The 24,994-nt window shown below is 47.4% G+C and overlaps 1 protein-coding gene across 1 annotated transcript in view; it reads left to right on the top strand.

The window, feature by feature from the left end:
* The first annotated feature begins 13,063 nt into the window (after positions 1 to 13,063).
* MOB2 (MOB kinase activator 2) overlaps positions 13,064 to 24,994 on the top strand; it is a 45,536-nt gene continuing 33,605 nt past the window's right edge. Inside the window, exon 1 of the mRNA XM_066583114.1 lies at positions 13,064 to 13,220. Coding sequence (XP_066439211.1) covers positions 13,204 to 13,220 — 17 coding nt within the window. The 5' untranslated portion in view covers positions 13,064 to 13,203. The remainder of the gene's footprint in view (positions 13,221 to 24,994) is intronic.

The following is a 24,994-nucleotide window of genomic DNA, read 5'->3' on the forward strand; positions in this document are numbered from 1 at the left end:
AGCTTGCCAATCACTTGCTCCACTTTCAGCCATTCTTCCTACTCCAGATACCCTGCCCGGGTGAGACAAGTGAATGCCGCTCTAAGACAGCATGGCACCATTGACCATGTGGCCATTGCCATCTTCGCTCCTTCAACACCAATGACCCCAAGCTGCTAATTGCCTTCATGCTGCACTCGAATGACCTCTCCTGGTCAAGGTCTCCTTTGCCTCATTGCATTTTAAGATGATCACAGACTTGAGATATTTGTTGGCAGATCCAATTTCACTCTTAGGGTCCTTTTACACGGTATGACCTTTCGGGCATAGACAGGTTGTCCCAGCGATAATCATTCCTGTGCTTTTACATAAGAGCGTTCATCGCTAGTGAATGGAGCTAGAGTGGCGCCAGGGATTGGTCCGGCCAACCCGCCTCCATTTATAGTAAACGGGTTGTCTTTCATATATAAATGCCGGCCTGTCTACATGGGCCGATCCGTCGTTCAGTTTCTGGATGCATGAGCTTAACAGCGAACAAGAAGTGAATGAATTCTCATTCGTTGTTTAGCTGGGGCATGCATTTACACTGAACGATAATCGTTCATATTCCCGCTGGATGCAGGAAAGATTTCTTGGCCTGTAGAAAAAGGCCCTTAGATATTTGACAGATGCTCCAAAATTGTCTGAATCTGCCAATAAATATGTAATGTCTTTGGCTACCTTTAGCCTGTATACGAGAAATAATTTCTTGGCACATTCTGCAAGTTGCAATAGTCTAGTATTCACCTTCAAAGAGCAGTGCAAAATACAGATGTTTCATAATTCACTGCATGTAGGAGAAAATCTAGTTGTCATACTAAAAGTTGTGCGAATGTACACTGATGTGCCAAAAGTCATGGGATAGCAGTATGTAAATTGGTTATGAAGGGGCCTTAATTCAGTTGATGGCTTGGGAACGCTCTCATCTGTATAACTTGGAGGTGTTATCTTGTGAGGTTGAACACCGGCCCGCATGCTCATGTCATGGCAATGTGAATCAGAGTTGGAACGAGACGTGACCTTTTCTGAAGAAATGCAGGCATTTAACAATTTTCAATCCATAGTGTCACATGTACCAGGAATACGTCATTGAGGGCATTACCACCCACAATGGACAGCGTAGTGGCCGCTCAATGATTACTATCAGCGGCAGCTGGTTCGAATTGTCCATGTGAACAATCAAGCAACTCTTGCAGATATCACATCCACGTTCGATGCAGGTCAGTGCAGCGTTCTTTAGCTTCCATGGGATATGGGAGCAGAAGACCCATCAGAGTTCTCTGTTAACACCATGACAGCGGATACAGCGCCTCACCTGGGCTTATGAAGTTGCTAACTGGACTCTAGAAGACTGGTAACATGTGGCGTAGTCCAATGAGCATGGTGCCAATTGTTTTCAGGCTAATAGTAGGGTTCATGTGCGGCACAGACCTCATGAAGCTGTGGACCACAGAAGGCAATAAGGCACTGTGCAGGCTACTGGTGGTTCCATACTGATGTGGGTTGTGTTCTCATGGAATGAGTTGGTTCTACTGGTCTGCCTAAACACATCATTCACTGATGCCCACTACGTTTCACTGCTTGGTGACCATTTAAAGTCATTCATGTGCTTCATATGCGCCCACAGTGATGGGATATGTCAGCAGCATAATGCATCATGCCATCAAGCCCAAGTTTTTCCAGAATTGGTTCAAGGAGCATTGTGGAGATTTTCCAAAAATGGTGTGGCCTGTACCATTGGTGTTGGAAAGGTCCATTCACACCCAAGATCCAGGAACTACAAATACCATGGAGCTGTGGGTGGCTATGACGATGGCATGGGTCAAAATCCCTCCAGACAGCTTCCATCCACTTGTGAAATCAACACAATGTTGAGCTGCTATAATTTGCTAGGCAAGAGGGGGTCCTACACAATAGCAGTTTCTCTCCCATGACTTTTGGCATGTATAGATGTCAAGTATCTGAATTTGGCACTTGGAAGAATGGCAAAGGTATTTCAGATCTTAGGACTGAAAAACTTCTCAGGCTAGTGACTCTGTCTAGGTTACCTTACTGGGTTTCTATAAATCTATCCAATCCAACAAAAATTAGATTGCTAAACAGCAATTAGTATCTGCATATACTGTCCTAGCCAGTGGCATACAGGGAACAGCACTGTAGTGGCAAGTTTTGCCACCCAAGATAAAAGGGCCCAGTGTGTGCTTCCCATTCCATGACGTTTGGGCCAATACCTACGCCTCTTAATTCCTAACAATTCAGTTCCTTTGGAGTTGGGGGGGGGGGGGGTGCTACAAATGTTTGCACCACCAAGTAGCAAAGATGATGGTACTCACCAGTACTGAGCCTCCCCTTTCTGAGGGCTCCATAGCAGCTGTGTAGTTTGTCTGTACAGTATGTTCACCCCTGCCACTTGCTACAGTTATACATAAGAAACACTTGGGGTCCGATGGGAAGATTTGCAATATGTGGATATTCCTTATTTAGAGAGAAACTTCAGTAATAAAAGTTTTAACTTATAACTTTCGGAAGTCTAAAGAACTGATAGTTCTTGCAAGTGCTGCCCTTGTTAGCAAGTGGTGCCAGGGGGCTAATGGTTGATTCCCTGGCACTTTGTCTAGAGGCAGGATTAGCAGGGCACTCTCAGCACAGAGAGAGCAAATGAAGGCCTAGCATACTAGCAATTTTTTAAGGCCGTGTGTAGTCGCTTAAAAAATTACCCAAAAAAAACTCAACTGCACATTGACAGCATACGGACCCATGTCATTCTATGGTGCAACACAAACTACCGAGTTTTTGCCCATAGACACAGACTGCATGAAAAAATTAACTGCATGCATTATTTTGATCAGATTTTTGGACGCGACTCATCATTCCAGTCTGTTTTTTACTGACTTTTTTTTTAACGCAAGTATGCGCCCAGCCTAATAGAAACTAAGCAGCTGCTTTTAACCCCTTGAGTGGCACGCCCAGAAATTTTCCGTGAGGAGCTCCACTGCTCATAGCGACATAGCCCGGAAGATTTCCGGGCTATGTATCACTATGGGAGCTGCAGAGCACAATGCCACAAGCTGTGACAGTGTGCTCTGCCTGCACAGTCCCACAGAGAACAAAGCAAGGGCTTTGAAAAACCAGCAGAAGATATTGCCGATATGTCGGCAATCTCCTGCACTGGTTTGTTTACAGGTTGCCATAGAGACCATCGGCTTGTCAGAAGCAAGCCGATGGTCTCTGTGGCAGGGAGAGCTGGTTGTTAGCTGTCAGAGGACAGCTAGGTACCAGCTCTTACAGCAGAGATCAGAGAAAACCTCCGATCTCTGCTGTGTTAACCCTTTACATGCTGCAGTCTATGTGACTGCAGCATGTAAAGGGCTGTCACTGCAGCATGTAAAGGGCTGTCACCATCAGACCCCCGGAATGTAATCAGGGGTCCTGATGGGTCCCTGTAGAAGTCCCCTAAAGGGACAAAAAAATAAAAAGTTAAAAAATTATAAAAAAAATTATAAAAACACTTGTCTCCCTTTACTATGTAAAAAAAAATCAAAAATACAATCACACATGTGGTATTCGTGCGTCGTAATGACCCAGAGAAGGAAGTTAATGCATTATTTAACCCCTTAATGACATGGCCCCTTTTTTTCTTTTTTCCCTATTTCTTTTTATCCTCCCCCCTGTTTAAAAAATCACAACTTGTCCTGCAAAAAACAAGCCCTTATATGGCCATGTCAATGGAAAAATGAAAAAGTTATGGCTCTTGAGACGCAACCGCAAAATTAGTTGAAATTCAATGATTAGACCATTTTAAAAAACTTGCCCTGGTGGGCACGACAGGGTGGTAGGAAACCCGCCACTCAAGGGGTTAAAGGGACAATGGCTCTATATCCTACTGGGCCCCTCTGCACCTATGCAGGTTTCACGTATGATATGTCCATCCCTGGATGCAATACTTTACCATTTGCTAGCACTACTAGATTTCAGTGCTATTGCAGGAATGCCAAATTTGAACAATTTTAGAGTAGAATGTCTCATGATTGGCACCACTAGCACACCCGCTCCCTCCCATTACACAGGAGAAGATGGCTGCTGGTTACCAGTCGCTCATACCTATCAACATTCGATTCACAAATTGTAGGACACTTTAAACGATGCACAAAAACAGCCTAATTGACTGCAGTTAGGGTACAGTGCGCCCCTCTAGCAGTATAATTTGTGGACCCAATTGGTTTTCTGACCCATCTCCTGAACCATATGGGCTGGTCACCCTATGACATGCACAACAGAGAATCCTTTAAGGCACATATACCAATGCTAGATATGTAACATATATACATAGAGCAGTTCGCTAGAAAATAAGAAGCAAAACTTCTAACTTCCCGCTACAATCCAAGTACCTGCTGTTGCCAAATAAGTACATGCAGCACATTTGGGTTTGACAAAAGTTTTGAGTGGATCACCTTACTGTAAACCAAGAAGAAAAAACACGCCTCATATTACCCACCACTGAGTTGGGCCATGTCTGCCACCACACTTACAATCATGAACAACCCTGCACCCAGGCCGTTCCTGAACCTAGTTGCCGATCAACTTCCAAGGCCTTTCCAATGTAACTAAGGATAAACCTCACAGTTATGTCCTCTCTACTAATAGATGCTCCTCTGGCCAGCATTTGTGTTGTGCCAACATTGGGAGTGGATCTTACGGTATGCTCTTGGGAGACCCATAAGGCAAGAGGTGGCATTGTGATATTGCTTAGCAAGGCATGGAGAAAATCACCGGGAGCAGATGGTGAGTTGATCTGGGGCATTGTTGCCACTTGGAAAAAAGGGGACTAAAGAAGTCTAGCAGTGGAAATTAACAGTTTACAGAGTTTGCTGTGGGCTGTGACCAAAGCAGTGTGGGCTGAGCATTCCCGTCAGTCTTGGGAGCGGTCATTTCTGAAGAGTGTGCTGGGGCTGTGAGAGACGTCAGGCTGGAGAGAAGCCAAGGTAGGTTGGGTTGTGGAAGATGCCAGCCCTGGCAAAGGCTATACTGTAGTTGCAAATGGGAGGGGCTGTGTTAGACACCAGTCTGAGAAGAAGTCTAGGTTTAACATATAACATAATATTGGCTGTCATAAGGCATGGGGTTGACTCAAGAAAGGCTCTCAGAAATAGGGCCAAGTGTAGTAGTGACCTTCTCTTTAAAGTACAGAATGTTGTGTCCTAAAAGTTAGAGTGTGAGTAAACTTTTACAAGTTCTTGCCAACTTTCCTGAAATGTCTAGTCTATCAGAGAAAGAGGAGGGGTTTTGTACGACATCAGTCTGAGAAGAAATCTAGGTCTAACATATAATATAATATTGGCTGTCATAAGGCCAGGGGTTGACTCCAGAAAGGCTCTCAGAAATAGGGCCAAGTGTAGTAGTGGCCTCCGTTTAAAGTACAGAATGTTGTGTCCTAAAAGTTAGAGTGTGAGTAAACTTTTACCAGTTCTTGCCAACTTTCCTGAAATGTCTGGTCTATCAGAGAAAACGTGTGTCAAAAAGAAAAAAAACTTCCTGCGCTCATATGGTGGTAAGGAGATAATCAATCCAATCCAATATATGAAGTTTATTTCCCAAAGGTATAAAATTCCTAGAAGCCTGCAGGCATCTATTACAAAATAAAAGTACAACAATACAATGCTGTACAACGTGTTTCGGGGTAACATACGCCCTTATCAAGGATAAATTCCTAACTCCTTAATACAACTATATATAACCATATTATATACCATGGTATTGGATTAATTATCTCCTTACCACTGTACAAGGTATCATCATACGACACACTTTGTTTTCCCCGCTTTGATTGTTAATTCGGGGTATCTTCGGATTGCAGCTCTCCACGATTAGATTATGGAGGACCTCTAAAGAAACATTGAAAAGTTTACCTGGATCAACAGTGCAAGCAGGTCTCTCCCTATATAGGAGACCTGCTGAGCACCAAGTGAGTTATGGTTTCCATATATCAAATATAGTATTTGCTGCAAGGCACTCTCCTGCTAATTCACTATCAGAAAAAAAGGAGGGTTTGTGTTAGACGTCAGTCTAAGAAGAAATCTAGGTCTAACATCTAAAATAATTTTGACTGTCTTAAAGCCTTGGGGTTGACTCAAGAAAGACGCTCAGGAATAGGGCCAAGTGTAGTAGTGACCCTTCTTCTGTTTAAAGTAGAGAATGCTGTGTCCTAAAACTTCCAGTGTGAGTGAACTTTTACCAATTCTTGCCAACTTGCCTAAAATGTCTAGCAGTCTATCAGAAAAACAGGAGACCTCCTGGACTTCTGAAAGAGTAAAGTTTCCCACATGTCTCAAATATCTTCTGAAGGAAACGCCTCAACAACATTTCCTTGGATTACATGAAGGTGCCCGTCTCCAGACTACATGTCACTAACCAGTGGAAATCATAAACGCTATCTTTTCTCCTTAGGGAGAGTACCTAGACGGTGAGTGAGGAGACTCAAATGGCCATGCACGCTCCTCTGGGTAATATGCAAATAAGGGAGATGGAATAAGACCTTAACCAGTGGAGAAGACCTCTGTTGCTGCTGGTCACATGGTGCTAGGAGTGGCTGCCCTAGTAAATGAGTTTTTGGTACCAGAGGAGACTAATGTCCAGTTTGATATGGGAGATGCGGATAATGACCTATACGCATTGTATGTCCTGAGCTTTATGGGTTTGCTTGGAAGTAATAACCTCCTTAAACCTGTACATACTGTTCCAGTTCACTTCATGCCTACTTATTATACCACACACATTTTTGCCTCACACCCATACGTCATGCGCCACTGTCTTCTACTGCTAACTAATGGTTTGAGTGGCACATAGCAGTACAAAGATGCAGGCTAATGTTATATATAGATGTACACATAGGTATATATTACTCTATTCATTATAAGTGCTGCTCTCTTATATACAGTACACCGCACTAAAAACTTGCTCTCCTAGAGCTGCTCCAGGATTGTTTGCTTATTCTAACTGCACACTCGACTATTCAGTAAACTGGTCTGAACAAGGATGCAGTTGTCAGCAAAACCTGCTTCTTGTCTCTAAGCGTACCTCTGGTTATATTTCAAGCATATATGCCAATTCTCCTAAAGCATCCAAGAGGCTCCCAGAAAAAAAGGGGAGACCTCCAGGACTCCTAGAAGAGTTGTCAAGTCTTCCATGCACCACTGAAATCTCCTGGAAGGGAGCGCCTCACCAACATTTACAACTGTGTACTGCTCAATTTATGGTAGGGAAGGAACTTGTAATGAGGTGTAGCCCATGGCTTATGTCCAAAATTTTTTCAAGTCACATTCATTTTCCCTGAAGGCCATTTCCAGAAGAAGACAAGTATGCATTTAACAAGTTCTGGAGATCGGTGTGAAGGTAAAGCACATCTGTGGTCTATGTGGAGATAGCAGTTATAATTGTTGTATGATAGACTGTTCAGATTTTGTTCTAGAATGTTCAAGTATTCCACACCACCAGAAGGGACCAGTCACCTTGTACAAGAATTGTAACTACCAAGAATTTAGCATCATCCATGTGTGAAGAAATGTCCACTGTTTAACCAATCAAGTCTACGACTGTTTCTTTAAAGGAGAGCTTTCGATCAGCAGCTTACAACATGACTACAGGTTCAGACAACACAGTGTTTGTAGTCTGTTACCATGGAGATACATAGGTCCACCAAGATGAAACAGATGCAAAGTCATTGGATGTTTTTCACCACCAAGATTAAACTGCTTCATTAAAGAGGTTTTCCAACAGTCTGAAAAAATGGCTGATGGGTGGACACAAAATAACAACCTAAGGCATACTCACTGGTGAGATGTTCCTCAAGGCCATCACAGCTGTTTCGGTCCCCGCTGCTCCAACACCAGGAAGCTTGTGCAGCAGTCGCTTCATTGTTCACTGTGCACATGACTGCTCAGCCAATCACAGGCTTCGGTGGTCATGTGCCGTTCACAGTAGAATCACTACTGAAGCCTGTGATTGGCTGAGTGGTCACATGAACAATGAATGGCACCTAACCACTGCAGCAGCTTTCTAGTTTTGGAGCGGTGTAGGCCAGGGTGGCAATGGAGGACCCAGGGGACATCTGGCCAGCGAGTATGGCTTATTTTACTATTTTTTTGTCCTCAACAGCACTCAGCCACTTTTTTTCAGAATGTTAGAAGACCCCTTTAAATAAATAACCAAAAATAATCTAAATACATTTCTACACTCGTCAATATTGAAATTGCAACACCAAGAAGGAAAAGTCGTGGAATCATGGAAATCACAGGATCGATAGATATGTTACTGTTATGCAAATAATGAAAAATGGAAACAAAATATCCAAAACATTCTGATTTATTCAGTATTGAGGATGAGCACCATGCACAGAAATACACGCACTTACACCCCTTGGCATGCTGTCACTGAGGCTAGTAATGGTTGTCTGAGGAATGTTCTACCATACCGAATGCACTTGGGGACGCCAATCATCAAGATGCGCTGCTGGTAGTTCCCTTTGCAATTGTTGACCAATGACGTCCCAGATATGTTCAATGGGAGAGGCTGTAGGCCTTGGTAGCATGTTAGGTCATGCAGGCTGCTCATGGTTGCACAAGCAACATTCAGCCTGGCGTTGTGAAAAATAGCTCCTGGGACACTTTAGTGAAATGGTCGTACCACTGGTTTCATGACCAAATCAACATAATGCCGAGCTGTTAGTGTACCTGGAATGAAGACTAGAGGGGCCTGGCTACTGTGCATTATGCCACCCTATACCAAAATCCTGGGAGTAGGAACGGTGTGACGCTCACTAGTGAAGGCCTCTTCATGGCATTGCCAAGTGGTTTCAAGACCAATCTCCTGCTATCATGGCATCTGAGACAAAAGTAGGACTCATCGCTGAAGCGTATAGACCTCCATTCGAGCCTCCATTGCCATCTTGCTCTGCACCATGCTAGCCTTTGAAAGCCGTGGCATGAGGTCAATGAAACACCTGTTGCTGGACATCTGGTTTGTAATGTCGTGCAAGCACTTTCTGATGGTTTGTGTAGACTCCCTAGGCTTGGGATGTGACATTCAATTTCACTTGCAGTACAGAATAGATCACTATGCGCCATTCTTCTAATCTGACAATGCATCTGTGCACAGGTTCGCCTCTGTGTACCTCTGTCATTCGAGTTTGTCATTCTTCTCCTAACCACTGGGACACACAACATTGAGCAATGCTGACATCTCAGTCTACGTGCCGTAAAGATCTGCCGCAGTGACAATCCAAGGTCTCTCAATTCAAGGATTCTGTCCCTCTCACTTTGCAACGAGTGGTGATAACGGGCACATCAACGAACAGTGGGCATTGCACAGTCATACTGTAAGACTTTATCCAATTTTTGTGGTTTCATATGGCTGAAAAAAAACTGCTTTTGGATCTGGCTTTGAAGCCCCTCCCAGATGCCACATATTGGAGCTAGTTGCTTGACAATGCTAACATTCGCATATCTTAGTGACACATTCAATTTCCCCAATTTGCATAACCTTATGGCTGGTTAGAGAACCGTCAGTCCTTGAAGAGGAGTTGTTGGAAGCAGGAAAAAGTGTAAGGGTGTGAGCGACTTTACATAGTAACATAGTATTTAAGGCTGAGAAAAGACATATGTCCACCCAGTTCAGCCTATTACCCCCCAATGTTGATCCAGAGGAAGGAAAAAACCCAAAATGAGGCAGAAGCTAATTTACCTCATTTAGCAGAAAAAAAATTCCGTCCTCACTCCAATCTGGTAATCGGAATAATCCCTGGGTCAACAACCCTTGAAGTTATTAATGATTATCACATGTAATACTGTAATGTTTAAGAAAGGCATCCAGGCCCCTCTTGAACTCTTTTATTGAATTTGCCATCACCACATCCTCAGGCAGAGAGTTCCACAGACTCACTGCTCTTACAGTAAAGAACCCCCTCCTATGTTGATGTAGAAACCTTCTTTCCTCTAGACGCAGAGGATGTCTCCTTGTTACAGTTACAGTCCTGGGACTTTCATAAGAGCCAAATTGCGATGGCAGACAACTGGGTCAGAGCATCTCCAATATACTATGTCTTGTAGGGTGTTCCCGGTACACAGTGGTTAGTATCTACCAAAAGTGGTCCAACGAAGGACAGCTGATGAACCAGTGACAGAATCACAGGACTCCAAGGCTCACTGAGGTACGTAGGGAGTAAAGGCCACCTGTCTAGTCTGAGCCTCCAGAAGAGTACAACTTGCTGAAAAAGGTCCACCCATGATAGAAGGGTGTCAGTATACAGAGGGCATCCCAGCTTGCTGTGGGTGGTACTGTGTAGCCGCAGACCAGTCAGAGTGCTCATGCTGATCCTGGTCCATGTCTGAAGGCACCTACAACGAGTACTTGAGCATCAGATTTAGACCATGGGGCGATGGGTGAAAGTTGCCTGGTCTGAAGAATCTTCTCTTTTACAATAGATTGGGGTACTTTCACGTCTGTCACGGGGGGTTGGGTTCCTGCTCCATTCGGGTAACAGAAAAGAGGAATCCCGCGGCCGAAAGGTTCCGTCTCAGGATGGCATTGAACACCGCCAAACGGACCCCATTGACTATAACCGGGTCCATTCAGTTTCCACTCAGCTGCCCGGTTTTTGGACGGAAGAGGTTTTGCATGCAGCACTTTTCCGGACGGTATTTTGAGTCGGCTATCTAAGGAAGAGATGGCACCAGGACACACAATGGGAAGAAGACAAGATGGCGGAGGCATTGCGCTGCTCTGGGTAATGTTCTGCTGGATAGCATACATGTGAATCTGACACGTGCCGCCTACCAAGTCATTATTACACACCAAGTACCCTCCTTCATGGTCAGGAGTAGTTGGCCTAACATGACAACGAGTTTGAGGTGATGACTTGGCCTCCATGTCCTCCAAAGCTCAGTCAATCCGATCGAGCATCTGTGGGATGTACTGGGAAAACAAGTTCAATCCATGGAGGCCTCAACCCCCCCCACCACCACCACCACCACCTTCCCCCCACAAAACATGATCAATTCTTCTAGCTATACTTGCACACAGTTTTTGAAGACACATGAGAGTTGGAGGTTGTTCGAAACATCTTAGAGAACTAACTACAGTGGATGTAGGTGCTCCAATCCTTCTGTCTCTTCATGTAATCCCGGACAGACTGGATGATGATGAGACCAGGGTTCTATGAAGACCATATCAGCACTTCCAGGACTCCTTGTTCTTCTTTAACCCCTTCCTGCTCCAGGACGTACATTTACGTCCTGAAGCGTCAGGGTATGTATGAAGAGAGGTCGCGGGGCGACCTCTCTTACTACAGCGTGGGCGTCAGCTGTTTATTACAGCTGACACCCGCGGGCAATAGCTGCAATCGGCCGTGCGGCTACTAACCCTTTAAATGCCACAGTCAATTCTGATAGCGGCATTTAAATCCCCCGAACAATGTTTGGGGGTCCCGTACCCCCCCCCCGCGCGGAGAGATTAGGGGAGCCGTGCAGGTGTCATGGCAGCCAGGGGCCTTCTGAAAGGGCCAATGGCATTAAGGGGTTAAAGTGGTTTTGTCATTAAACTGTGTCTCCCAGCTGGGGGCTCCCTATAATAACAAAGGAGGGTATACTCACCTCTCCTGGGGCCTCGGGACGCAGATAACTGCCGGCGCTGCCATCAGTGCTGACTTTTGGGGAGATGGGTTGGGTGGAAGCAGCTTACCTCTGTAGCCAATCAGAGGTCACAGTGTCACATCCCCAAACTGCTGGCATCATGGTGGCCAGGATTTGAGTGCTGATGACAGGAGCGCCGATAATGACGTTGAAAACCGCAAGAAAAAAACGTCACGTGTGAACGCAGTCTAAAGCGCAAGTCATTAAAAGGGGTTGTCCCATAAAAACAGCTCAAGTATCAACAGTTAAGGGGGTAAGTGCCTGATTGGGGGACCCCGCTGATCACAAGAATGGGGGGCCCATGTTTCCCTGTATGAACAGAGCGGTGGTGGCACGTGCGCACTGAGGATCCGTAATCATACAGGTTCGTGCTGCAGCGATGTGCAAGCGGTCCCCCACCCCCCATTCATATGGGGAGACTCAGGCCCCCCTATCTATTGGTGGACGGGGGTCTCACCCATCGGGTTCTACTCTGTTACACCCTGTGTACCCGTAGTTGTCGTCTTTTTTCTGTAGTGTGGATGGCACGGACGGCTCGCTGACATGCGCAGTACAGATTTTCCCGCGCCGTCGCTAGGCGATGACGTGGATCCCGCATACGGGCCGCGGGGCGGACGGCCTCCACTGACTTCAATCCGCTCAAAACTGGAGCATGCTGCGATTTTTCCTATGTGAGCGGAAAGCGTGTTATGGGCGGTATTTGCCGCAGAACCCGGAGGCGGGCACCCCATCCAGATTCCGCAATGTAAATCCCCCCGTGTGCGGCCGGCCTAACGCCCCCTTCACACAGGCGGAAGTATACACGCATGAGTGTAGCGTTTTTGCGTGATGAACCTTGCACTTTTGCGCGCACATCGCGTATTTCACTGTGCGTTTTGCCAAAATCATGTACATTTGTGCTTAGACCCAATGCGTGTTCTATGTGCTTTTCTTTTCGCCCCTACTGACTTCTATGTAGATCTTGGGTGCGCAAATGTGCGGGAAAGTAGAGCACGCTGCGCTTTTATTTTTGCACGACCGAAATGCGTGCGCCAAATACGGAAATCTGAATGAACCTATTCTCTGCGTATTCTGCGTAAATACGCCCCTACAGACGGAGGAAGCTTCACTACATGACTAGTCACGTGGTGCTCAGGGTCCTGGGAAAGCTGGGTGAGGACCTGGTGACGCTGTTTGTCACCCAGCCCCCTCCTGTACCATGCATGACTCAGCAGCCTGCAGGGAGGGGGGCGCATGCTGGTACTCACAGCCCCCCCTATAGGCTGCAGGTAGTCATGGCAATTACAGAGCGGCAGAGGCCCCGCCCACCCGCCGCAGCTGTCAGCGCTCTACCCACAATGCCCCGCGCCGCTCGCTCCCACCTCCCAGGCTGCACCGCTTGATGACGTCGGACCCGGAAGTGTGCGTGCTGCGGGCGGTGCTGTGTTTACTTCCGCCGGAGCCGGAGCCTGAGCCGGGGAGCGGGAGACACCGAGGATGAGCTGAGCCGGAGGGGGCAGCAGACATGGAGTGGCTTATGGGGTAAGCTGGCGGTGCAGGGATGGAGCAGCTGCAGGGGGACTATGAAGGGCATGGGGGTGATGCTGGGGGCAGGGGCTGTAGGGGACACGTTATGGGGGAGTGCAGCCAAGGGTTGTCATGGGAACATGGAGGGCAGAGGGGTGACTGCTGTGGTAAGCCTCACAGGGCATCATAGAGGGCAGTGGGGTGATAGGTGATGGGCAGTGCAGAGGGCACCCTAGGGGGCAGTGGAGTGAGGGCAGTCACTGGCACGTAGGGCAGCATCACCTGCAGGCCAATAGCTATTTTGGGGGAGTGATGACTATTTTGGGGTGATATGGAGGGCTATGTTGATGGGGATTATGGGAGGAACCGAGTAGTTCGGGGACCCCCGAAAACATGGCGGTACGGTTGGTGGCGCCGTGTGCTATGGGGAGGCCCATGGTTCTATCACAATGCAGGGCCTATAATGGAGTATATGGGGAGGGGGGTAAGTGCCTTGGTTGTTGGTATGTATGGCGGCGATCGTTGTGCCGCCCCTTATCCGTTGCTGTTCTGCATTGACGCACCCCGCTCCGCGCCGGAGGGGACGCACGGATGGCGACACTTATTTTTAGAAAACTCTTGATTAATAATTCAGGCTCGGATGGGAACGGCACAACTGCTGCCAGCTCAACACACGGGCGGAGCGTTTGGGACTGACTGGTTGCCATGGATACGTCGCTTGACAGCCTGACGGGCTGCCGCTAACTGTCAGAATCGACCACACCCCCTTATGTATATGTTCGCCGCCGGTGTGTCTGCAGGAAGCTCTTCTATGTTTGTGCCCCCCCCCCAAGACAACGATTCCCGCCGCTGTGTTTTGACAGCTCAGTGTTATCATTGGGTCCTATTGATCACATGTCCTCAGGATAGCCCATCAGTAGCTGATCGGCGGGGGTTTGCTGCTCGCGATCCTCGCTAATCAACATGACTGAATTCAGTGGCAGCTGTGCTTGCAGTACCAAATCAGGCCATTGCAATACAAACGGCGCTATCTGCTTCCAGCAATATCAGCACTGACAGCAGGTCTGGCGATCAGCTGGGATTTAAAGCAGCGGATCCCTAATCAGCTATCCTGAGACAGGTAATCAATAGTAAAAGGCCAGGACAATCCCTTTAAGAGGTTGTCCAGTTTAGAAAACCCAGTTTCACATGTACCTTTTATTAAAGGGGTTTTCAAGGCAAAGTGCTATTGATTATCCTCAGGACAGGTCATCAATTGTTGATCAGCTGGGGACCGATCAGCTGATTGGGCGCCTGGTTTCAGTGCCGCAATACCTGGGGGTACGGAGCAGAAGCTGCAGTTCTGACCCCTGTGTAGTGGCTGGTGTTTGTAAGTGCAGACGCTACTCTCACCGACACCTGCAGTTACTAGCACTAGCCACTACATGGAGGTCGGAGCAGCAGCTTCTGCACGGATCCCTGTTTATTGCAATGCTGACAGCCAATCTTGGAGACGCATGAAACTTCAACTTCTGATCGTTCTACTTTACTCACAGAGAGTCTGACCTTCAGATTGTTAGGGGTGGTCTTTATTCTATGACCCCACCGATCACCAGAAAGAATGGGTGCTCTGCCTGTCAGAGGGCCTCGCAACTTCAGCTCTTATCGTCTAATCTTGCTGAGAATGAGGAATGGGTGGTAATGTGATCTAATGGAACTAAGAGGCAGAAGAACTTTTCCGCTCCTCCCGCCTCTAGACCTTTAGAAGGCATCCCCCTACTTATGATCCCTCCAGCATCTGGTTCTTTGTATCTACTAGGTGGCTGACATAAGCAATAGATGGTAGTGTGATCTAATGGAGCCCTGTTATCTCTACTAAGAGGCAGAAGAACTTCTCCGCTCCTCCCGCCTCTAGACCTTTAGAAGGCATCCCCCTACTTATGATCCCTCCAGCATCTGGTTCTATAGCAGGTGACTTTTCTCTGCGGCCTCCAGCTATATACTTGGTCTTCTCCCTCCCCCCTCTTGTACAGGATCTGACAGACTCAAAGCTTTCAGTTCCACTTGTACATTCTCCATCATCAGCAACTACACCGCATGTTACATAACTAATTCCACGTCCCGTCGCTCAGGAAGCAGCACGGGACCCCACTGCAGGCAGAAGCGTCACAGGCGGTTTTCAGTTCACTTTTGCCTTCGACATTGCAGAATTGTTCATCGATGGTTCCAGCTTCATGAAATCCTCCATACTTGCTGCATGCGCTGACTTTGCACAGAGATAGATAACTTCTGATATGGTGGCGTGTAGACCTTGCACAGGTCCAAACTAGATGGTGCTTGCCGTCCCTTGGGATGGGATGTATCTACTAGGTGGCTGACAGGAGCAATAGATGGTAGTGTGATCTAATGGAGCCCTGTTATCCCTACTGAGAGGCAGAAGAACTTCTCCGCTCCTCCCGCCTCTAGACCTTTAGAAGGCATCCCTCTACTTATGATCCCTCCAGCATCTGGTTCCCTTTTCTGTGGTTTCCAGCTATATATATACTTTCCTGTCCGGTGGCATCGGCCGTGCATGAAGTACGTTGAACTGGTGCAGTTGTATCATGTGGGGCCTCTGATTGGTGGTAATGGCGGCTCGGTAACTGTTGGTCCTCAGTTGACCTCTTGAGTTCTACTATTTGGATGCAGATACACTGGCTAACTCATAGGTAATCTCTTATTGTCTCAATGGCAGCCTCTGTGTGTGTCCTTATCCTTACAGGGAAGATGGAACAACACCTCTGCAGCGCCACCTATTGGAAGAAGCATTGCTGCACATCAATGTCATCCTTATTACAATGACTGGGAATTGAAAACCAAGCCAGAATACCATACACAGACCGAGTCATTGTTATAAGGCTGACATGGACTTGTTCTTGATTTATTGATTGCCTTCCTATAGGTGGCGCTACAGAGGTATTATTCCATCTTCCTTATTTGCATATTTCCCAGAGGAGCATGCACGACCTTATAAGTCTCCTCGCTCACTTTATAGGTGCTCTCCTTAAGGAGAAACGATACCCTTCCTTACCCCTACAGCACACCGTGGAGGATTAGGTCCACTTCTGCTCATCCTGTCTGGTCACATGTGATCCATCTCATGTTAATGAGCATCGAAACCCTTAAAGGGGTTGTACCAGGACTGACTTATCACCTACCCATAAGTCTGATCTTGGGGGGGCTCGCTACTGAGGCATTACCGATCCCAAGAACAGGGGTCTCATGTCTCCTTTTTTCATCACTGCGGGCTCCTCAATGACGTGGAAGTTGAATCCAGCGATGGTTGCAGGTGTGGCGCCCCTCCATGGCGCTGATGGAAATAGCCAAGTTCAAGCTTTTGACTATCTCCAGCAACTCCATTGAAGATGAGTGGAGTAAGTACTGTGCATGCGCCATCATTGCTCCATTCAGTCTCCTCCTCACTGCTCGTGGTGTCAACAAGGAGGAGAGAGAGAGACACAGGACCCCTTCATTATCAGGATCAATTGGGGAAGGGGGGGGGGGTACAGCAACGAGACCCCCATTGATAGGACTTATAGCATCTATCCTATGGATAGGTGATAAACGTCTATGTTGGACAACCCCTTTAAGGGTGAAGGACTGCATAGGACTATACATCCTTGCTAGCCGACTCCTGTATGCATCTATACCCTCGTCTCAGCAAACAGCTGAGAGATGAGAAAACCATTACCAGACGCCTCTTATCTTCTGTGATAAGGAAGGACATGTTGAAACCCAAGGTCCTTGATCCTTCTTTCCCGGGGAGAGTCTGAACAGCGCCATAACACATGAGACGGTTGGCCAATTCCAATGAAGTCGGCAACATGTGTCCAGTGTGTGCGGCCATCTTTAGGACTTTGTGCGCACATCGTATCCTAAAACAATGTGACGCCATATATCATCCATCCCACAGTGTGCTGCCATATGGTGCACAACGCCTACGATGGCTGGGTGTTGCGTCGGCATTTGTTCTGGGGGTTATTTGCCGCTCTATAGGCTGCTGAAAAGGCGTGGAAGCAAAGTCGTTACCTGCAGCAGGGAAATGCAATCTATTCAACTTATTGCAAGTATGAAGACTTTCAAAAAACTTTTGCATCAACTTTTTTCTCCCCGGAGTTGGGTGTGGGCTGGCTGTAGTTGTAAGTTATTGGCCATGTGACCATAAAACCTCTTCTTCCTCCTGTTTGTCCGGAGCCACATCCTGGAGCGGAGCTTCTGGTATTGTTATATAATACTGGAAATGACTTTTCCAGAGCTGACCGATGCATACCGGCATTGGACTAAACCCTGCTTATGGGCAGGTGCGTAACCACCAGGGGGCAGGTCAATTTAGGAATAGATGGCGTGGTTTGGTCTATATATATAGAGGGTAATATGTGCTGTAGTGCTCGGCCATTGCACTCTTAAAGGAGTTTTCCTGGTATTAAACATTAAAGACCGATCCATGGCTGATCAGTGGGGTAGTTTGCTGTTGTATAGCTGCCACTCGTTTCAATTGGACCTGTGTCTGCAATACCATGCCAGACCACTGCAGAATGTTCGGAGCCACTGTACTGGATTTCTGCTCCAAACAGGGTGACAGCAGACCTAGCGAATAGCTGATCATTTGGGTTCTGGGCTGGCAAACTCCCGCCAGTCAGCTATTGGTGACCTGTCCTGTGGGTGTTATTATAAATATATGCGGTATAAAACCTCTATGATTGCTGGACTTTTTATTTTAGGTCAAGGGATACATTGTTTATGGCTTAAAAGGGCCTCTCCAACCAAAACATATTATGCCTGCACTCCTCACCTAATTACTGTAACACTACTGTATGTGTATATTGCAGTTCCTTCCATGCAGTGCAGCCTCCTGTCTGATGCTTATCAGCCACCATCCTTCTTTTTAGATTTCTCTCTACTTTCTCCATGCTAGTAATCCCATAATGCATCACATGATCAGTACCATTTCTTCCTGCTAGGAGGACAGCATAATTATCATTACCCTCTACATTATCCTAAATAAGCTACAGACCATGAGTATACGGTCCGGAGGATGTAATATGATCTCCTTCATTATAGCTGTGTGACAGGATCCTATAATCATCACTAGTAAGGGGGAAATCACACGGGCTGTTTAAAATTTTTGCAATTCGGAGTGGGGTTCCGCCTCCGGATTCCACAGCAAATACCGCCCGTAGCATGCCGCGTAAAAGTGATTCTTCATGCACACGAGCAGAAACCAATTGGGGTTTCCACTTGCTGATGGAAAAAGGCAGCATGCTCCATTCTTGCGCAGATTCCACACGGACGGCTTCTATTGAAGTCAATGGAAGCCGACCAATCCACAGCCCTTTTGCAATTGACATTGCGGAAAGGTTGCGGATTTCGCGGCATTGCTAGTCATTCATCGAGCAGTGGCTATGATTGGCTAAGCATCAGCCAATCACAGCCAGCGCTTCCAGGAGGCGGGGATTCTTCAATCCCCGGCCAGAAGATGAAGAAGAGAAACCGTGTCGGGACCCGTGGAGAAGCTGCTGCGGCGCCCCAGACAGTGCAGGAGAGTTGCTTGCCTTTGTAGCGCCACATCTGACTTGTAGCACTACAAAATCGCGGCATTGTTGCGAGAAGATGCAGCGGTATCGCACGGAGCAGCGATGCAATATCGCTGCGATTTTCTGGTGGCGATGCCCTGTCGCCCGTGTGAAGGAGGCCTTACTGCAACAATCTCTGGAAAATCCAGCAGATTTCAGTTTCTTGGCATTGTAGGGCCATGGTTGCAGTAGCTTGTGAGTCGCAATGTGACCACATTCAGTTTCATCGGGTCATGATGCAGCATCGGCGCTCAGGAGCCTACCCGCTCCATGCCCAGTGGGTATCTGGTTTTTTTTAACAGCTGATAGCCACTAGCAGTGCCCGCTATCAGTTTGCTCCATTTATGACTGTTAACTACTTAGATGTCGCGGTCAAAACTGACCACTGCAACTCAGCAGACTCAAGGCGGCTCCCAATCTAAAGAGCCTGTGATGAGACAACTAATTTAAAGGGATTTGGGCAAGATTGAAAGTCATCTAACCACAGGATTCTGGATAACTTTATAAGCTGTGGGGGTCTACAGCTGGGACCCCCCGCTCTTATGATCTGTGGGGGTCCCAGTGATCAGATGGCTATCCAGTATAATGTGGATAGGGGATAACTTTTAATCTTGGCACGACCCCTTTACGCAGCACATCTGGTCTTAGAAGAACTGCTACTCTTGGACACCCTATAAAGAGGATATTCCTGTAAAAACAGAAGTGGGAGAACATGGGATGTAATTGGGTTGGCCGCCATGTTTGTGCCGCCTCACCGGTGTATTATAAGGAGGATCAATAGACACCAGGTTGGACGTTGAGAACGGACGGTAGACATCGACCGCTGCTTCATTCAGACTAAGGCTTGCCAGCTCTGCGCTCGTAACAAGACGTCTTTACACCATTATGGCTACTTTGTGACTTTACGGCCTCCGTCACGCACGGGGCGGCTTTAAGGGCTTATTCACAGATATATGCAGGTTTGGTCAGTAAAAAGCCGCACCGCTGTCCCTGCGCATGTATGAGCGGTTTGGATGCCTTTTTTACGTCCATGTTGCATCCATTTTTTTATGTGCACAGAAAACCGCAAAGAAGTCGAAGCAACAACCGTTTTGTTACAACACAGAAACCGGGGTGTGCGAATAACACGGCAAAAGCACATCAGTATCCGTGTTCAATGCAGGTTTTTTTTTTCATGCAGCCATGCGGAAAAACACGGTGAGATAGCACATGCCGCGATTAAAAAAATATTTTTTTTTTCCTGCAGCGGAAATCCACTGCAGAATCACGTATGTGAGCGCCGACAGGCAGAAAGCTACGAGGTTCAAAGGAGCCTAATAGCTGCGGTGGAACGCGGCAGAAATCCGTCCGTGGGCATTAGCCTGTAACGCTTGTTTGAAGATAAAGAAAATGCCGTTTGTTTCTGAAGCTTTTAATGTAGTTTTATGTAACAAGCAATTATGTTTTGTTACATTTTGGATCATCATTTTTTTTTTCTGCGCAAAAAAAAAAAAAAATTTGACGTGTATTTATTTCCGCAACGCATAGGCGTTTTTGCACCGTTTGTCCGCAACGGATTGGCCGCATCGTGTGGACGAAATTTTTGCAAAATCTCGTCCACTTTGCTGGATGATCCCGAGATTAGGAGCTGCTGGCGGACAATCCGCACGGAAATTCTGCAGCAAATCTGTTCTGATGTGACCCAGCCTTAAATGTTTCCGGACAACATTGCTGCAGTAGCGCTAACTGCTTTAACCCTTTTCAATCTGATTTTGGATTCAGGGTTTCCTAGGAGGGTTTCTCTTTCTGCAATTATACAATGGCGCCATCTGCTGGCTAGAGCCAGTATGGCAGTGTGGGACATGCTGGAGAGCCCCCCCTCCCCCCCAGAACAGAGGGGCCAGTGATCTACAGTAAGAATACCCAGCCGGACGTCTTCTGACATCAGAGCTGTACAGCCGTCAATCAGAATGTCTGAAGACGTCAGACAGGGGATTGGAAAGGGTTAATATAACAACCAGAGCTGTACTTGGCTGCCCTCTACTGCATGGATTCGGCGCTGTTGTCCTGCCTTCCTCTCTTGTGGCGGATGATGTCAGTGGAAATCACCTGATCACTGCAGCCAATCAGAGGCCACAGTGTCTCCTTTCTGAACTTCTGGCATCATGGTGCCCAGGATGTAAGTGTTGATGCCAGGAGAACGGGCGGTGACCCTACACACCCTTTGATTGGTGATATCCGGTGACATCACCTTCCACAACAATCACTGGGAGGACAGCGGGGCTCCAGCGCTGGATTCCCACTGCAGAGGAGGGGGAGTACAGCTCTGGGGGTGGTTGTAAGTCAGTTAGAGCTCACCAGATAACCCCTTTACTTTTTTGTATGCCAGCTTTTAATCAATAATTTTTTCCTTTTTTTTTTTTTCATCCCTGGTTTTCGTAAACCGCAGCATGCTCTGCATGTCAGATTTGAAGACTAGATGGCAGAATGTGCGCCAGGCTTGTACATCCGAGGTGTACAGAACATGCTGTAACAGAACATCCTGGAGTTCTTTCCCTACAAATATTGTTTCTTATTATAATTGAGCGCATCCCACAGCCAAGGTGCAAACATCATGGCACATGTGCCCAGGGCACCAACAATGAGGTGTGCTCACCCACTGATGAGTACAGACCTGCACCCCCCGCGGCCCCACCTGCTCCTCTGTTGTTTAGTGTCTTACAAACTTTTTCTAGCTACTGTTGGTGTAAGTTGTCCCAAAGTTAAGAAACTAAAGAGATTGAAATAAGAAGAAACGCAAACAGCTGCATGTTGTCCCTAAGAGACTGCAAGCTCTTGGGACCAGCCATGTTGTCCTAGTGCCCTCCACATTGGAGAACAGAATGAAGGGGCACGGCTTACCGATGGTGCAGTGAAGCAAACACTGTTTCCGTCCGGTGCTGCCCTTTATGGCCTTACTCTTAAGATCCTGCTTCCACATTAGTCTGGTTGGCAGAACCCATCGATTTTGGCGGAGCTGGGCAACTCCCTGGCATGTATGGGAGCCTCTTAACAGATCGTGGTGGGGAAAAGAAGGATCAGACTGCTGAGTTTCAACATCCCATCTTCTTGTCCCACCACCCCTGGCGTTAAGCTTCCCCCAGAGTAGTACAGCTTCCTCTTCTCAACATTCAACTGATGGCTATTGAAGGTATATGGACACCTTAAAGGGGTATTCCCATCTCGGCAAGTTCTCCCCTATCCACAGGAGAGATGATCACTTTCCGATCAATGGTAGTTCAACTATTGGAACCCCCACCAATATGAAGAATTCACCCGCACATGTCCCGTAATTTTGACAGTGGTGGTCGTGCATGTGTGCTTACCATGCCAGTGGGACCATCGGACATTACCGAAGCATTATCTCCAGCAATTCCCATCAAAGTAAGCTGACATGCGCAGCCACCGCATAACCAAAATAAGGGGCGATCTCTTGATCTGTGGAGGTCCCCGCGGTCCGATACCCACTGATCAGCAAGTCTTGTCCTATCATGTGGATAAGGCGATAACTAGCTGAGATGGGAATGCTCCTTGAAGACAGATGCCCCTAGTGGATGACTGGCAGTGGCGCAAGGGCATTGTGTAACTAGTAGAACTACAGTTTCCAGCACTATATCTGCACATGAGGTTGTGTATAATCTCTGATGTAATGCATGCAGTCCCATCCCACCAGAGCGATGTTGGCCTATAGGGGCACCTTTGTATATTTCGGGGTTATCCCTCAATTGATGCTGTTAGTTGTATCCTTGCTGGACCCTTGAGCGGGTCTAGAAGTCTGCATCCTCTTCTCCCCTCCAGATCTGGGGCAGCAGCTGTCTTACAGGCTGGAAGGAAGCCGCGGCGGCCCTATTGTGGCCACACAATGCATGGTGTGTTGTTTGTTTTGTTGTTCCGTACGGCAGGAAGGGTGGCGACTCATGAATGCCCGTATGCCGCGTATAGAAGAAAGTCTCTGCTCAGTAAGACCAACTCTTTACATATAACAAACTGCTCTCTAAAATAGGTGCCGCTGTCACACAGCCGGGTATGTCTGCCCACTGACTTCCTTATATACGCCTTGGCCATTAAATAGGAGCATGCCGGTCCAGTCAAAAGTACAATCTCCCAGCTTTGGGCTGCCTGAACACTGGCGGGCAAATCACACTAGATTTATACGATGCAAGATGCACAAATATGAATGCCATTCTTTTGATTTGCGGGGAACACATCTATCTTTCTGCAAGATCGCCCATTGTACTTAATGGGGCCGTCGGCATAGCACCGTCCGCCTCGAAAGCAATGGGAGAACTCTTTGATCCTCTGCTGCAGCAGTGACAGCCGCGCCAGGGGATTCCTACTGTCAAAGCCCTAATCTAAGCCCTGGCTGCAAGGAAAAAATGTAAAAAAAATATATATCACCTTAGAAGCGCTGTCATCTCCGGCACATCTTCTCCCCTGCCACTATTCTCCTTCATCGTTTCTGGCTGGGGATTGAAAAATCACGCCTCCTGAAAGCGCTGCCTTTAATTGGCTGACACTTGGCCAATCACAGCCAGCGCTCGAAGAACCAATCACAGCCATTCATCGAGCACTGGCTCTGATTGGCCAAGCGTCAGCCAATCACAACCAGCACTTCCAGGAGATGGGGATTTTTCACTTCCCAGCCAGAACAGATGAAGAAGATCAGCGCAGGGGACCCGGGAAGAAGCTGCAGCGGAGCCATGGACAGCACTTCCAGCTGATGTGTACTTACTTTTTATGCAGCTAGGGCTTATATTTCAAGCCAACCCCCAACTTTGTAGCACCACATGTGACTTTGTAGCGCCACAAAACCACGGTATCCTCACTAGGAACCGCAGCGATATCACTGATTTTTCTCGCGGCAATGCAGTCTTGCCCGTGCGAACAGAGCCCTAAGTCCTCGATCACATGGGCTACAAAATTGCGAGATTTTGTAGCAGTAAGACATTGCTACGACCACAACTGCCAATGGAACCACGATCTCTCCGCTAAGGTGGACGAGATCGTGCGGCTATTGGCAGCCGTGGCTGAGCGAAGCCCTAGCTGTGAGCCGGTACCTTACGTGGGAACGCAGTCTTGGTGGAACATTTGACCACAATAGTTTGGGCCAAGAACAACACCATGAAAAAAACCCTGGCATTTTTACAAAACCCACTGTGTGTGAGAGAGTTTATAACTCCGGTGCAGACAACTTCATGCTCCTCTCTAGTTCTACGTAGGCGATGGAACTAGACCGCCTCTGCCGCGGTGCTGGACGCTTCCTGTCTCCTTGTGTAAATAGTGAGTAGGACCACGTACACCGCTGTATTAGTATCAAATGCTGCGAGGGGGATTTTTACTCGTCGTACACCTAAAAATGGTTCTCCAGAAAACCCCTGTCCATGCCCCATCTGAATGGCCGCTATGTAAAACTACCTTCCCGTGGAGCAACCGTTGCAGAGAAAGTCATTAGTTGGCCATGTACTTCTCCGGCAAAATGGTCTGTGTTTCAGGGGTGGTTCTTATTTTCAACAGGCTGTTGCCATGTGACCAATGCCTAAACCATACATTTGTTGTCGAATCGCACGTTTGTATGACAATAACCCATTCAGTTCACACAGGCATGTCTTATGGGCGACATGGGTGTAACAGGACGACCACTTTGATTTCTTTTCCCTAATTCACAAATCTATCTTCTAAGCCAGGATGCATTGATAGATTTAAAGCAACCCTTCAGTCTGGAGCTCTAAACTGATATACAAGTTACAGGGGAGGATCACATGCTACTAAGTTCTTTTCCCATTTTGTTCCTTAGTTGTCTTTTTTTAGGTCAACCCAATTAGGAAGAGTTGTACTCTGTGACTTCAGTTTAGCTACAGTGCCTAGTTTGAGGTAGTCTGGGAAACGCCCCCTTGCAGAGGAAGCAGCCTGAACCAATAAGGAGACAAGGGGTGTGTCTCAGACTGCTTCAAGCTAGGCAGTGTAGCTGAACTGCAGTCAGAGCACAGCTCTTCCTAATAAAGTTGAGCTAAAAATGCAAGTAATGGGAGATAACCGGGCTGCCTCTAGTGTGTGCTGTCCATCCAGATAGCAACACGGGTGGACAAACCCTTAAAGACCTGCGAAACTAGGCACATTGGACGTTCTTTGGCCGACACGAAAAAACCTTATGTCCTCGTGGCCCTCGTGCTGGCCGAGCCG

Source organism: Eleutherodactylus coqui, chromosome 11 (genome assembly GCF_035609145.1).
Source record: "Eleutherodactylus coqui strain aEleCoq1 chromosome 11, aEleCoq1.hap1, whole genome shotgun sequence".
In the NCBI taxonomy this organism is placed as follows: Eukaryota; Metazoa; Chordata; class Amphibia; order Anura; family Eleutherodactylidae; genus Eleutherodactylus; species Eleutherodactylus coqui.